Source organism: Calypte anna, chromosome 2 (assembly GCF_003957555.1).
Source record: "Calypte anna isolate BGI_N300 chromosome 2, bCalAnn1_v1.p, whole genome shotgun sequence".
Classification (NCBI taxonomy): domain Eukaryota; kingdom Metazoa; phylum Chordata; class Aves; order Apodiformes; family Trochilidae; genus Calypte; species Calypte anna.
In genome coordinates this window covers 68,140,575-68,154,783 of record NC_044245.1, presented here as the reverse complement: position 1 = coordinate 68,154,783, position 14,209 = coordinate 68,140,575, and the positions used below count along the sequence as shown (strand labels likewise).

General features: G+C 36.0%; 1 protein-coding gene across 1 annotated transcript in view; it reads left to right on the top strand.

The window, feature by feature from the left end:
• EXOC2 (exocyst complex component 2) overlaps positions 1 to 14,209 on the top strand; it is a 118,699-nt gene that overhangs the window by 53,462 nt on the left and 51,028 nt on the right. The window contains exons 13-17 of the mRNA XM_030446225.1: positions 5,643 to 5,768; positions 7,584 to 7,708; positions 11,681 to 11,746; positions 11,999 to 12,156; positions 13,681 to 13,802. Of these exons, the coding sequence (XP_030302085.1) occupies positions 5,643 to 5,768; positions 7,584 to 7,708; positions 11,681 to 11,746; positions 11,999 to 12,156; positions 13,681 to 13,802 (597 nt within the window). The remainder of the gene's footprint in view (positions 1 to 5,642; positions 5,769 to 7,583; positions 7,709 to 11,680; positions 11,747 to 11,998; positions 12,157 to 13,680; positions 13,803 to 14,209) is intronic.

Genomic DNA, 14,209 nt, shown 5'->3' with positions numbered 1-14,209 from the left:
TCTTGCAGCTGGGAGCCATTTCATGTCTAAACCACATCCCCTGTCCATAGCAGAAATACCCTTTTGACAGCAGATGTCAAGCAAACCTTTAATGGGTTATTAATTTAAAAAAAAAAAAAATTATCAGTACCAAATTTGACACTGCATTTTTTTTTCCTCTTTTACCATCTGTATCTGTAAATTTGCTGTTATTTAAAAATTTTTGTTGAATCTGACATGCTTAGACGTGCAGGGGGCTTTCTTATTTTATATAATACTTGAAATAATATTTGTAGTATTAAAAAGACAGTAAACATTGTGATTTAGAAGCAGGCGGTAAATACTGTGATTACAAAGCAGCTCAGGTAGTTTAAAATGAGAATTGAAAATATTTAGTACTGCTTAAGATAATGTGGAACCCTTGTCTCACCAGAATGTTACCTTGGTGTCTGTTCTAGTTTTTTAATCCCTTATTTGGGCAATTGAGTAAAAGCAGGTTGTTTTCAAAATTGCTGATGATCCTAATGTCCATTGGAGCCTAGTGCTAGTTAAATGATGTAATTTGTATTTATATGCTGAACTTGAAGTTTTTGGCTCTTGCTTCAGTATTTTTTGGTCTGCAGGACTGGCAGGAAGGCTTATCCCTAGGTTGTGAAATACTTAGAACACCACTAGAAAATAGAGCAATTACTCTTTGTGGTGCACTGAAAAATAATTTCATTATAAATGTGTTTAGTATAATGAACAATAGCCTTAAGATTTAAAAACATTCATTTTCACAGGTATTCCAGAAAGTTTTTTTCCATAAAGTGCAGCAATTTTTATCTTCCACACTCATCGCTTTGCTTGCGATACAACCCATTTTCTTCTGAGTCATTTAAAAATGCCAGATTCCTAATAAGTATTAGGTTAGGAAGAAAAAGTACTCCAGAAAAAAAAAAAAAAAAAAAAAAAAAGAATAAAATGTGGGCATTCATCTGTTGAGCACGTTAATTTTTCAGTAATTTCTCCTGCTCGCCTAATTTCTTGCCTAGACAAATTGAAATTCTCAGCGCGGTATCCTTGAAAGGAAACTTATCCTGGTTGTGTCGGTGCAGACTCCAGGCACTGTGTGTTTGGTCAACAAGCAACAGTGGGTGGTCAGGCTGTAGCACAGGACAAGGGCCCGCTGTGCACAGGAAAAAATGTTCAAAGGTGTTTAAGGGTGGTAAGGAAGTCTGCCGCCCTTCAGAGAGTCTGAAGGCTATAGATCAGCCTTCCCTCACTATTGTAGCCTGTGAGAAAAGTCACTGTAAAATACATAATGGATGAAAGAATACAGTAGCTGTATTCACCTGGTTGTACATCTGTAGTCGTCTTTTTTTTTTTTTTTTAATTTAATCTTACTCCTATGCATGCTATATACAAGCAAGGCTTTGCAGTGCCTGAAGTTTGATTTACCACGGAAAATCACGCTGGAAAATTGCTCGGCCTGAGATCAGTCACTTGTTAACAATTGTCTTTGTGACCACAAAAAGAACTGGCATTGTATTTCACCCTGACCAACCAGTAAAAAAACTCTAGCTGAATCTCACCTAGGTGCTGCACCGAGCTGGTAGAATTGCAGAGCAGCTGAGGATGGATTAGAGAAGGGAGGTGAGAGATCAGTGACTCCCACGATGAACCTCCCTGCCTGTCAGAACTGCAAGGGGGAAGAAGGCAAGCAGAGGTGTGGAGCAGTGGATGTTGCTGCAGGTTTTGCACTCAGTTTGAAATAGTTTAGAAATAAGGAAGCTGCTTTTAAGGATTGAAATAATTGACTTCTTTGGAAAAATCCATTTTAAGCAAACTTCGTGTTAAGTTGTCTTTTTCACTGAGGCTGCGACATGCTGTGTGCAGGTAACACCTCAAAAAGTGGAGTAGAGTTAGATACGTGAACCATGGGTACTGTAGGCACTTCAGTACTTTGTAGCAACTCTAGTATTTATAAACTCAGAGTAGACCTGTAAGGAGGGGTCACCACAGGTGACTTTTGATTTACAGAAAGTGAAAGCACAAATTCAATAAATTATCTTTAAAAGCATTGCAATTTTTATTTTTTTTTAAATCGTCTTTTTTATGAAATCTTACTGCACAAGAATAGGAGAGGTCTGGCAAAACTGTTGAACTCTTTTCATTTAACTAAGAATCTGAATGGTTTTATTCCATTCTAAAGACCTTTAAAATATCTGCACACAAAAAGTTTAAACCCAGTAAAATCCTTTAAAAAAAGAAAAGTAGAGCAATGGTAAGATCTTCAAACCTTTTTATTTTATCTCATGATTTTGCAGTGGTAAATTTAATAAGGCTTTAATTATACTTCTGGCTTGTCATGACTGTTAGGAAGAAGAGGAGAATGCAGTACATTTATTTTTCCTGTGTTTCCTTGGTTAAATATATACTTAGCACTGGAGTCGCTGACAGATATGCTCCGTGTAGATGCTGTATTTTGGAAAAAATACTTCTGTAGCTTCAAAGATGCAGTATATTTTTTAAAAAATTAAGGTCTGCCAGGAATTTGTTGTTCTTGCTGTTTATGCAACTTCTTGAAACCTGCTAGTGCAATAAAAAGTTAATTTCTTGAAATTTTAGGCTCCTTCCGTCCTATATTCAGGGTCTAGGAATGTAGAAACTGTACACAAATCGATTAATGAATGGGCAGTAAATTATTATTTGGGTAGTTTCTTTAGGTTTATAAATATTATTGTCTACAGTCCGTACTAGCATTAATTCATTGTCATTACACTATGCTAAATTTAAGCTGCTGGCTCCAAAGAGGGAACTAGTTGGGAGGGCAGAAAAATTACTTTTAAGTTAGCTCTGAGTTTTTTACAAGACATTTGTGTTAGTGTGCAGTCTTCAAGCGCTATCTTCTGGTAGGGTGAAAGCAAGATCAGCTTTGCTAATGTAGTCCAGATGTTTATTAGTCCTGAGGGTGTATGAGCTGTTGTAGTTCCCTGCTGCTGTGTTATACTTGCTTGTAATGCTAGACAACCAATTAAGAAATTAGTTCATGTTAAACTTTCTTTTCCTGGTACGGCTGCAAACTGATGATGTGGTTTTTCTGGTGGAACAAGAGAGTATTCTTCATGTGTTTTCTGTTACTGGTGAATATATAAACCATTTAGACAGCATGGGGTTAGTGTATCAGCAGCAGAATACAGAATACAGAATTTTCAGTTTTTCAGCTACCTCAAGCAAATGGTTTTAATTGAACTAATTCACATTGAGATGTTTGGTAAGTGTGTCTGTTTTTCTTAATTCTGTGGTTTAGTTGGCACTGTCATTTTTAGAGACCATCTGTTTACAAGAAATTCCTCATATTAACAAGGTGTTTGAAAGGTGAGAACCTAAATTCTGTGCGAAGACATCAAAGAGGGAAGTTGGCATATAATGGCTTTTTCTAATTGTAGTTTTTGTGAAAATAGCATTGCCATTGCTGCATCCTTGGGTTTCTTTTAGTGTATGTATTAACTAGCAATGTCTGTGACAATTCTGATTTGTCCTTCTTGACAGAATTTTTTTTCAACCAAATAACCTGCAGATCTGTTGAATCTGAGTCAAATTCTTGTGGATGCTCAAGAACTGTGTAACACACTTGAAATTCTCAGGGTCTTCTATACAATTTTATTTTGATTGTGGGTGGAATCTCTGTAAGATACTGAACACTTTTTTTTTTAAACTGGCGAGGAAGCAATTTGTTGTTTTTATTTCAGTAAGTTTGCTGGAATATTTTCACAGAAGCTGGTTGCTGCAGATTTGCAATATTTAAGATAAGTTTTAGAAGTCTTGGGTGCTTAAATAATAAACTATGATTATGCATGCCTTCTCACAGATCTGCTACATAGGTAGTTGCTTAGTGTGTGTTCATAATTATTTGCACTTGTAGCATACATACCTAATTTCAAAATTTTGAAAGCTTTAGCTTTTTACTTTCTCATTATTATTTTTCTTTCATTCAGAAGCAAAAGTCTTTCCTAAAATTCTTGTTCAAACTCATTGTAGATCTTGCCTGTAGTGATGGTGGATCATACAGTCCAGCAGACTACATATTGCTGAAAACTCATGAATTTTAAAGGTGCCATAAAGATGAGTTGGGTTTAATAAGTGATGTGGGAGTTAAGAAGTGAACAGAATGACAATACAGGCTAAAGATAGCACAGATGTGGTCACCAGGTGAGTTATTGTAGTGTGTCCATCATGACTATGAAAGATGTAGCAAACTGGATCCATTTACTTAGGTGTCTTACAGTATGAACAATAAGGAGATGAATGGAAGAACAGACAGCTTGATAATGACAGTGTCACAGAGAAATCCGTTTTAAAGCCATAAAAGAGTTAAGGAAAGAGCAACTTACTTCAAAAGGAACTAAAATCCCATACTGTCACCTATTTGAAGCTTGCAATTAAGTTACACAATACTTAATATTGCTCTTTAAGCCCCAGCTGTTTGAAGTAAAGGGACTAGATGTATCTTTTCTGCTACACTGCTCTGACAGGAGCATAAATTCAGAATAAATATTCCTGAAAGCCTTTTTACTTTGTGTTACTCTTGAATTCAAGTAGTTCAGTGTTACAGCTGGTCCTCTTACTGTGTGGCCTTCCTGCTATTTTAAGTGGTTGTAGGTATTGATGGGAAAGATCAAGCAATATAAACTCAAATGCTGAGACTCTCACAACAAAATTCAGCATGAATTACCAGGATAGGTTTCATCTCAATATGAGAAAGAAAGTTTCTCACTGTGAGAACAATCCATCACTGAATTAACCTTTCCAGGTTAGAATTCCTCTCAGTGGAGGTTTTCATGATGCATCTGAGCACGGTGCTAGGTACTCTCGTCTGGGCTCCCTGTCCCACAGAAGGCTGGACTATATGATTTTTTGAGATGCCTTCCAACCTGAGCTGTTTTATTTTCCTATGAGTTGTGATTCATTTAAGCTTAGCTGTTTCAACTCAGTTGACCAGTGAAATAATGATTACTTTCAGAAATGTACTTGTAAGGTGAAACGCATCAAGCAGCAATTTATATTTTAAAAGAAATATTGGCAGTGCTACAGTACATTAAAAAATCATCATAGTCTGATCCTGATTACATTATTGTTTTCCAAAACGTACATGAGTCTGAGGGTGTCCACCTCCATCAGATTACATCATTGCTTAAGACTTGCTAGCAGTTACTTTCATATGGACAGGTACCCAAAGAAAAATTATTTGATACACTGGGAAATATTTTCTGTATTTTTAGATATGCAGAAGTACGTGGTGTTTTACAGAAAGTGCGTCTGCTTCATAACGGATGGAGTCTGTCTACCTGAGCTCTGTAGAGGTCAAACATCTAAGAAGTAGTAGAACACATCCACTAATGAGAGTAAAAACAGGGAAACATAGAGATTCAAAGAAATATAATTCAAAGGATTATATTTCCCACATTATACTTAGGATTTTGGCTTTGCTACAAGAGTCAATAGTGGTATTATTGAATAGCAATAGTATAGATGAACAAACAGTGAACAAGCAAAATTAAGTACGGGTTTTTTTAGATAACTTTTATCTTGGTATTACTTCTGAATTATGTTATAATTACACATGCAGCATACAGTTTCATGTAAAATCACTGTAACTTTTTCTTTTTCCCTCTCCCTAGGTAACTCATTGCTCCACAGCCCCATGTTAGACCTGGACAGTGAGGTGCGTCCGTCACCAATTGGCCATCTCAGTCAAACTGCCTCATTGAAAAGGGGCAGCAGCTTTCAACCTGGCCGTGATGATGGTAGGCATCTGATTTATTTGGAAAAAACAAAGCTGCAATTCCCTACGTCCAGTGTGTGGTGTAGGAAAAACACCCAAACAGAAACCAACACTCTGTGCATTTGTTTTGGTTTGTTACCAAATAAAATACCTTCTTCCATGATTTACCATTGTGTATTGAAGGAATCCTTTGTGTTCTTTGCAAGCAAAGGGCAAGTAATAGCTGAAAGCTGCTTCTTAAAATGTAGCAGTGGTTAACAAGTCTTTTTTTTTTTTTTTTTACCCACTTATCATCCTTTGTTGTTGTGCTTTCTCTGTGTGTTTGCTAAGGTGGCTCTCCTTACATTTACTTTTAATGTAAATTCACATATCTGGTACTTCTTCCCCCATTCTGTGAACCCAGAAAGGGAGCCACAGTGTGTGACAAAGCTTGAGCAGTGTGTCCACAACCAGCTGAGTCCCTGTGTGTGTTGTAATTGTCTGCCACAACAAGGCTGTTGGACACCCTTGTCCAAACATCTTAATCTCAGGAGTCTTTCCATGGTGACATCACAGGAGACAGAAAACATGTTTTTCACAGGATAAATCATTTCACACCAAGTATTTTTTTGCAGAGACCAAGTTTTTATGAATAATTTTGACTTTGGTCTGCTTTGATGTTACTCTTCTTCCAATTCAGTGGACTTTCTTGAAAAGCCATCTATAAGTATCTGAATTTTTTTACAAGCAAAAAGAGGAAATGAAGGGAGTTTTTCAAGAGTGTAGAATAAGGAATAATGACAATTCTACATTCTTCTACTGCCACAGTGTACCTTCACATGAAAGACAAATTGCATCACAGTTTGAGGTTGAATGCTTGTATTTCAAAATCAAAATTACAGACTCTTTAAAATATACATGTAACCAAGTAATACATTACTGTACTACTGCTGCCTTTGTCCTTTCCCAGCCCTAAGTCTTACATGAAGTTGGTTAACAACTGTTATGAGCAAAACAGTAAATTGTTGGTTGTTATTGGATGCCATCCACTAACCATATACGTGCAACACTTAATGCAGCAAGCAACATACAGAATATGGTTTATTTTTTCCTTATTTGGATTCTTTTGCATGTTTCTCTGCTTAAATAGTTGCACCTAAGGAAGGCAATTCCAGTTCAATCAGTTGCATTTAGAGTCTTAGTTATGGATCTGTACCTTTTTACAAACTGGAAAAGAGAAGTCTTCAGCAGGCTTTGTAAATTCTGCCACCAGTGAGACACAAAGAAAAGTGCATGATCAGAGCATCACAGTACTTCAGTAGACCTGTCTACCACAAAACCCCTCGAGTTAGGATGAGTTACCTCAGAGCTGAGATCATTAGTGCTGAGGTGCAACGTGCTCACTGCATGCTTAGCAGCAGCTGACAGCTCTGCCATTCTTCTGCTTCTCCAAGCAGAGAGCCAAAGCAAGCAAACCACTTACAATACCTGCACAGGAGATGCCATTCCTAATATGCTATGATGCAATGCACTTTTTGACCATGATAAAAGACTGGCTGAATGGATTGTTAGGTGGATTGTATTAGAAACCCCTGAAGGGGCCTATTCTTCCTATGCTGTTATAGTGCTGGCACCTTTTAAGTTTATGAGAAAGGAACAAAGAGTTTGCATTTGTTCCAGTTATGTACACATATATGGACCAAGCCTCAGAAATTTTTTCACCCCAAACTTAAAGTTTTTATATATACACTATATATCACTTGTGCAATACGAAGTAATAACAAGTTATTAGTACATTTTTTATTATTAATTCCAAGGTTTTTAATTTTGCTTTTTCTGTCCCCTTTCTTCCTTTTAGCCTGGAGATACAAAGCACCTCAGCAAGTTGTATTTGTTGAAAAGTTGACAAAACTTGTTGTAAGTCAGCTGCCCAACTTCTGGAAGCTCTGGATTTCTTATGTGAATGGAAGTTTATTCAGTGAGGTATGGATTCTTCTATACAAATTATTTTAAGGAACAAAGCTCCATAATAATTGTGCTTGAAGTATTATATTTGATGGCAAGAAATGACTGGGCTTATTTTGATCAGTGAGGTTTATAAAACAATATGTGGACTCTTACATGTTTGAGACATGCTACACTGACGATTAACCTGTCATGCAATACAAACCTATAGAAGTGAGACTCTTAATTTTATTTTTTAAAGAATAAAAGCATACAATGGAATTACTTAAAAATCAGGCAGTGGTGTATCTGTGTGTATCTGTGTGATGCTGGAGTCAATAACTGTGTAGTTTCACCTCTTACTCATAGCTGGCTAGCTGCACCTCATTGGTGATCTGAAGTAATAGCAAATGGCATGAAGGATAGAGATATGTAAAGGACAAAGTCATACAGATTTTTTTTCTCTTTCTTTAGAATGAGAATACTCATTTATTGAGCTTTAACTATTTGGAATTGAGGATAGGTTCGAGATGAGAATTGCAGAATAACCGAGGCCTAGAGTGGTGTACACAGACATATAATATAGGGAGTTTAGCCTGGAAGTGCAATCAGCTGCAATCGCCATTGCTTCTATTCCTTCTTACTCAGATGATCTATTTTTTACAAATTATGTAAATAAAACATAATTATTATAATCAAGAATTCATTTTTTGTTTGCACACTATTAACAGATTTTGAAAGGATGCATTTCGTAAGTTATTTGTTATGGGTTGTACACAGCTCACCATCATAATCATTACCAGATAAACATAAAAGCTTTTGGGTTTGTGTTATTGCTAAAATTTGGTCACAGCATTTCATGTTGTACAGAGTGTTTTTACAGAGACTTCTAGTCCGCAAATCATGTAGATTCTTTTTCAGAGGGGTGACTGGGGTCGTGGCATATTCCCAAGGAGCAAGTCTGACAAAAAAACCCACAATTGGAGTGTGGTGAAAGGCATCTCTCTGTTCCCTCAACAAGTGATAAAGCACTTGATCACACCTCATCTGCATTAGTTATCACTAGGAAATCCTGCTGACAGCAGCTTGGACTCATTCATCCTGGCTCCTAGAAGAACTCTGAAGACGAGATCTGTGAAGAGATGTAGAGACAGTTCTAATAATGTAGAGCAGGTGGAAAATAAGCAAGCTTTTGCACATGCATATTACTCAGATGAGCTTCTATATTGAACCTAAAATCTGTGCATCTAAAACTTTCTGTTCAACTGTTGCTGCATCATTTCATTTGCTGAATTTTATTTTACCCTGCAGTTGTTACAGTGTCCTGCTGTGCTTAAATCGTTAAGTTATTATAGTCACATTATTTCACTACATGCTTACCACTAAAAGCAGAACAGCCATAGCTATCCACCATTCTTTGAAGCTTTAGTAGAAAATAAAAAAATTAACCTTGGGAAAAATGAAATTTGGAAACTTATTTTGTCATTTTACCTTTCTCTGAATACGTAAAACTATAGTTTCTCAAATGGTCATACTGTTTAGTGCCACTGTCTTTAAATCAATATAACATTTTGATACAATGGTATTAATAGGTGTTTATACATTGAACACAGTGTACAGATCATTGTAGCTCCAGTGGAATAGATTCTAATCATAATCCTCATTTTACATGGTAGAATTAGAAGATACAACAGTTACTCATAACATTCAGTGGAGGAAGTGGAATCAAGAAAAAACCTTAGTGCTGCAGACTTTCACAAAAATAATTCTTTTCAGAATTGACAGCCTTTATATTTGACAACAGCAGCATTGGAAATTACACTTTACACATTCGCCTGTTAAGTTATTGTTATTTTTTTTTCTCTGAGTACAATGAAAAAGTAAGCAGTTTCTAGAGAAACAGACATTTGATCTGTAAACAAAGTTGAGAAATTCTGCACATGAAAATGACTGCAAGTGGAAAATTCAGTGGTCCTACATCATGTCTGAGCAAAACATTGTTCCATGTATGTTCTAAAAAAAGAAAATAGGAGGGAGTAGTTTTCATGCTAGTCTCTAAGGAACATCTGCTTTTCTTTGGGGCCAGATTCTGAGCTTGTAAAAAATTTGATTTCTTACACATAGATTTGATTTCTTCTGCTCCTTTCATCTTTATAAAAGCCTCTCAAGAGGAGGTTGGGGAGTGAGGAGGGATTGTGCCCTCAGCTCCCGATGTATGTTCTGCATATGAGAAAGAATGGAGGGAAGGGGTGGTGTAAACTTCTTCCAGAGCATCTAAGAACACCTGTCACCACATCACTTCCAAAACTGAAGGTTTATATGTTTTGGTATCAGAAACCATACAGATTTTAATTGTTAATGAAGAATTTTTTTTAATATGTTGCTTGTCACACAGGAAGTAAGGTGATAGCTATGGGTCTTTAAGAAAAGTCCTGTGAAAACAGTATAGAAGGTATTTTGGTTATCTTGTTCAAGTCTTCAAGACATTTTAAAAATGGGGAAAGAAAATCCCCACATATGATTAAAAAACTTCATTTATTTTCTCTTGTTCCACTTGTAGGTTTTTAGAGGGGTGTTCTTTTTAGTTCTGAAGGGTTAGCTAGTATGACTTAAAATATTGTCAGTTACAGATTTACGTGGTATTTTCAATTGTTTGAAAAGTTGAGTTCTTTGAATCACTCTAGGTGAAATAGTGAGTAGTAACCGTTGGTCTTACCACAAAACAGTTTTGGTCTGTCTGTGCAGGAAAGGTTTAAGATTGGTCTTTAGCAAAACCACTAAGAAAAAAAAAAAAAAAGAAAAAGAAAAATATTTTTTTTTTTTCTTGTTCTTTATTCTGACTGTAAAACAGTTTGAATTTTAAATTGATGCCTGAAGCTTAAAGGAGTGCAGCTTATTTTCTTTTTAAGGTATTAGAGGAGAGAAATGGGTAATATATGCAGCAATAACTCATGTTGTTGTCCTTGTCTGAAACTGTACATTTCAGAACTTTAAAATTCAGGATTTTCATAGCTATGTATTTTCCAAAACTGCTAAATAGGGGGGTTTCTCTAATTTTTGCTTACCTCAGATTACTTGTTGTACCTTCAAAATCTAAAATACTTTAGATGAAGAGGGAATTGGAAAAAGAGACCATTTCAAACTAGTGACTTAGAAGTGAGCCTACTATCATTAAGAACACTCTTGTCATGTTATTGCACTTCTTGTCCAGTAGATGTTGCTGTACATACATAAAATTGGAGACTTTCTAACGATAAAAGTTCTCCATCTGCATTTAAACAAGTACCTTCTTGGGTATAACTTACTCTCCTGTGTTCTCAGGAGTGTGTTCTCACAAAGGGCTAGAACTACAAACAGGAAGACTATTAGTCAAACTATGGGTTTTTTCAACTCTAACTGTCTCCTGCTAAGTGTACTCATGTTCCTTGGTTTTCAAAGAAATGAATTGGTCATGGAGATGCTGATAATTTTACAGAAGCTCTTTTACAGTTACTTGAATTATTCAGAGAGCATTGTCAACAAAAAGCTGTTTCTAAAAACAAACAAAAAGAATCTCAACCCTCCCCCTCACATGTTACAGTTCCACATTGCCCCAATTCTAAGAAGTGTCTCCCACTTCACACTGATGCCCTTCTCTGGGCAGCTTCCATGCTGAGAAAATAGTTTCTTCATATAAACTTGGTGCACAATTGAACTGTATATGTTTATGTTATGCTCTCACAATGTTAGTGAGAGCAGTTTGTATTGCTTGAGCTAGTCTTTCATGCTTTTCTCTGACTTGTGTCTTAAAAACATATTGTTCCTCAATTAAACATAACCATGCTGACCTACAGTGAGTTCACTGAGAGATAAGAGTATAGTTTGCTTATTGAGATGCCATGAGTTAGTTTATTATAATTGCATCATAAACCCATAGGTTTTCACTTCTTCACTTTGAAACCATCTTTTTCAGAATTATTTTAAGAGTGGTTATGACATACTTACACTTTTCAATTTTTTCATTTTCACAAGACTGAAAAATCTGGCCAAATGGAAAGATCAAAGAAAAATGCTAGGCAAAGACAAAATGATTTCAAGGTAAGTGATGGGAGGGGGGACACCTTGCCTTCTTTCAGTTGTCCTTCATAGCAAGATACTTGAGTGTCACTATGCTGAAAATCAGATTTTGTAAATAATCTGTGCACCCTTATACCTCCTCATTTGCTCTTTACTGTGTGAAGCCACCTGTAAATCATACAAGCTAAACTATTTTGTATAGCAAGTACATGGCTGCTTAAGCACCTTGGTAGAGCTTTTTGTTTGATTTTCCTTTCCCTTCTTCTGATGCAGAAAATGATTCAGGAAGTGATGCATTCTCTGGTAAAACTTATCCGTGGAGCTTTGCTTCCATTCAGCCTCAGAGAAGGAGAATCAAGACAGTATGGTGGCTGGGAGATGAAATCTGAACTTTCTGGCCAGTGGCTAACACATGTTATCCAGACTGTAAGGTAAATGGATCTGCGGACATACAAAATGATGCTATTCCTGGAATCTGTGTGCTTTAAAAAAAATTGTTTTATTTATTGCATTAAATACACTAAATAGTGAAACTGTCAACATTTTCAAAAATGGAATTACAAAAACAAAAATGAATGATGACAGATTTAGGCTTCTTTATGCAAGTAATTAATAATATTTCATGATACAGCCTTATTATATAACGATAAATGTATTTCTTTCTGTTGCATCTTAGGAAAAAGTTTGAATAAAATAGACATGGAGCATAGACACTCCATGAATGAAGCAGGATTTGATTCTTTAGAGTAGAAGGCAATTACATTTGCTACACATCATCCCATCTCTGACAAAATGGGTGAAAATAGCATGCTTCTCACTATATCACTGTATCATTCTTAAATAATAATGTACATGTTTTTTTACAGATGGTGCTTATATTGTAATTCAGCTTATAATTGTGTTTATAAACATGTACACATCATTACTTACAAAATGTCTCATTAATATACAGAATTTGCTTCCTTTGGTCTGTAAAAGATATAAGAATTGTCATTGTCTTTTTGAAACTTGAGTAATACTTGGATATGATACTGTACTTTTTATCTGCAGTTTTCAAAGTTGATAATAAGCAAAGCACAGGAAGAAAGGAAAGGGATATAATCAAGTATAGATGTTCTTATTGTGGATGGAACCAGCAATGTTGTCAAGTTAACAGACTTTCCTGAAATCTATTGTCAGTTATATTATCTGTACTTTACACATTCAGGAGAAAAAATTTCCGTGTGAAGTTTCTTACTCTGGCTTAATTTTATGGAAAGCTTCCAGTTTAAGAAGGAACTAACCTGGTATTTGATGAAAAGAATACTATTCTTTGCAAGCATCTGCTGTGTTACTGTTTCTAAAGGAAAAAATGTAAATCAGTGTTTCCATCCTCAAGCTATAGCAGCTGTTGATTTGTGCCCAGTCAGAGTTGGGAGCAAAACAGTGATTTAATTTACTCTTCCCTCAGCAGGTGATGCAGTAGCTGTCTTCTGACTATTGAAATGTGTGTGCTCCTGGCAGTGTTATACACAGCCACATCAGTGTTTATGGCAGCTTGGTGGCTGCTACTGTTGTAACGTGGGTAAACAGCGTCTCAGAAACCGTGCTGGGGACCTAGGATTTGATCTAGGAATTCCCATGCAAACAGCAAAAGAACTTCTGCTCTAAAATTGTTATTCTTCTTGCCACAAGACAGGGCAGGCAGGGAAATGGAAGAGGTCAATGTGAAAGTTGGCATGTTGCTACAATGATATTATTGTAGTGTTAGAAGAGAATAGATCTGTATTTGCAAGCTTCTGAATTAAGCAAATAACTAATCTGCTCTGAATAGGATAATCGATGTTTAGAGTCACTGCAGATGGAGCTACTGTGTTCATATATACAGAAAACATGTAAAAAAAATTCAGCAAAGTTATATCAGCTTAAAGAACCCTGAAGACTGACACTTCAATCTAACTTTATTTGCTTTCCAGGCTTAGTTCTGAGTCTCTTACTGCACTTGAGATACCCAATGATATGCTTCAGATCATCCAAGATCTTATTTTGGACCTTCGTGTTCGTTGTGTGATAGTGACCTTACAGCACACAGCTGAAGGTAAGAAAAAGCTAGAGGCCCTCTTGCCTGCTATAATTTTTTTCTTTATTTATTTTTTTTTCTCTTATTTGGCCTAATAAGGCCAAACCATCTTCTCTTTGAGATAACCATATTTTCTACAGATACTGTAGTGGCAGTAGACTCCTGAGTTCGGTAATATCTTGCAAGAGTTGCTCAAGAATGTAGCTTTTCTGACAGAAATGTGTGTTGTGTTGTCTTTTCTTCCTTTGTTCTAGTGAGCACAGTTGCTTTTACCCACCTTCTTTGTGTTGAGATGGTTTTACGATACAAGTGATTTATCCTATTTGGAGCTTCCCCATTTTGAAAAAAAATGCTAGTTTTTTTTTTGTGGTTTTTTTTTTGTTTGTTTGTTTGTTTGGTTTTTTGTTTGTTTGTTTTTGTAAAGT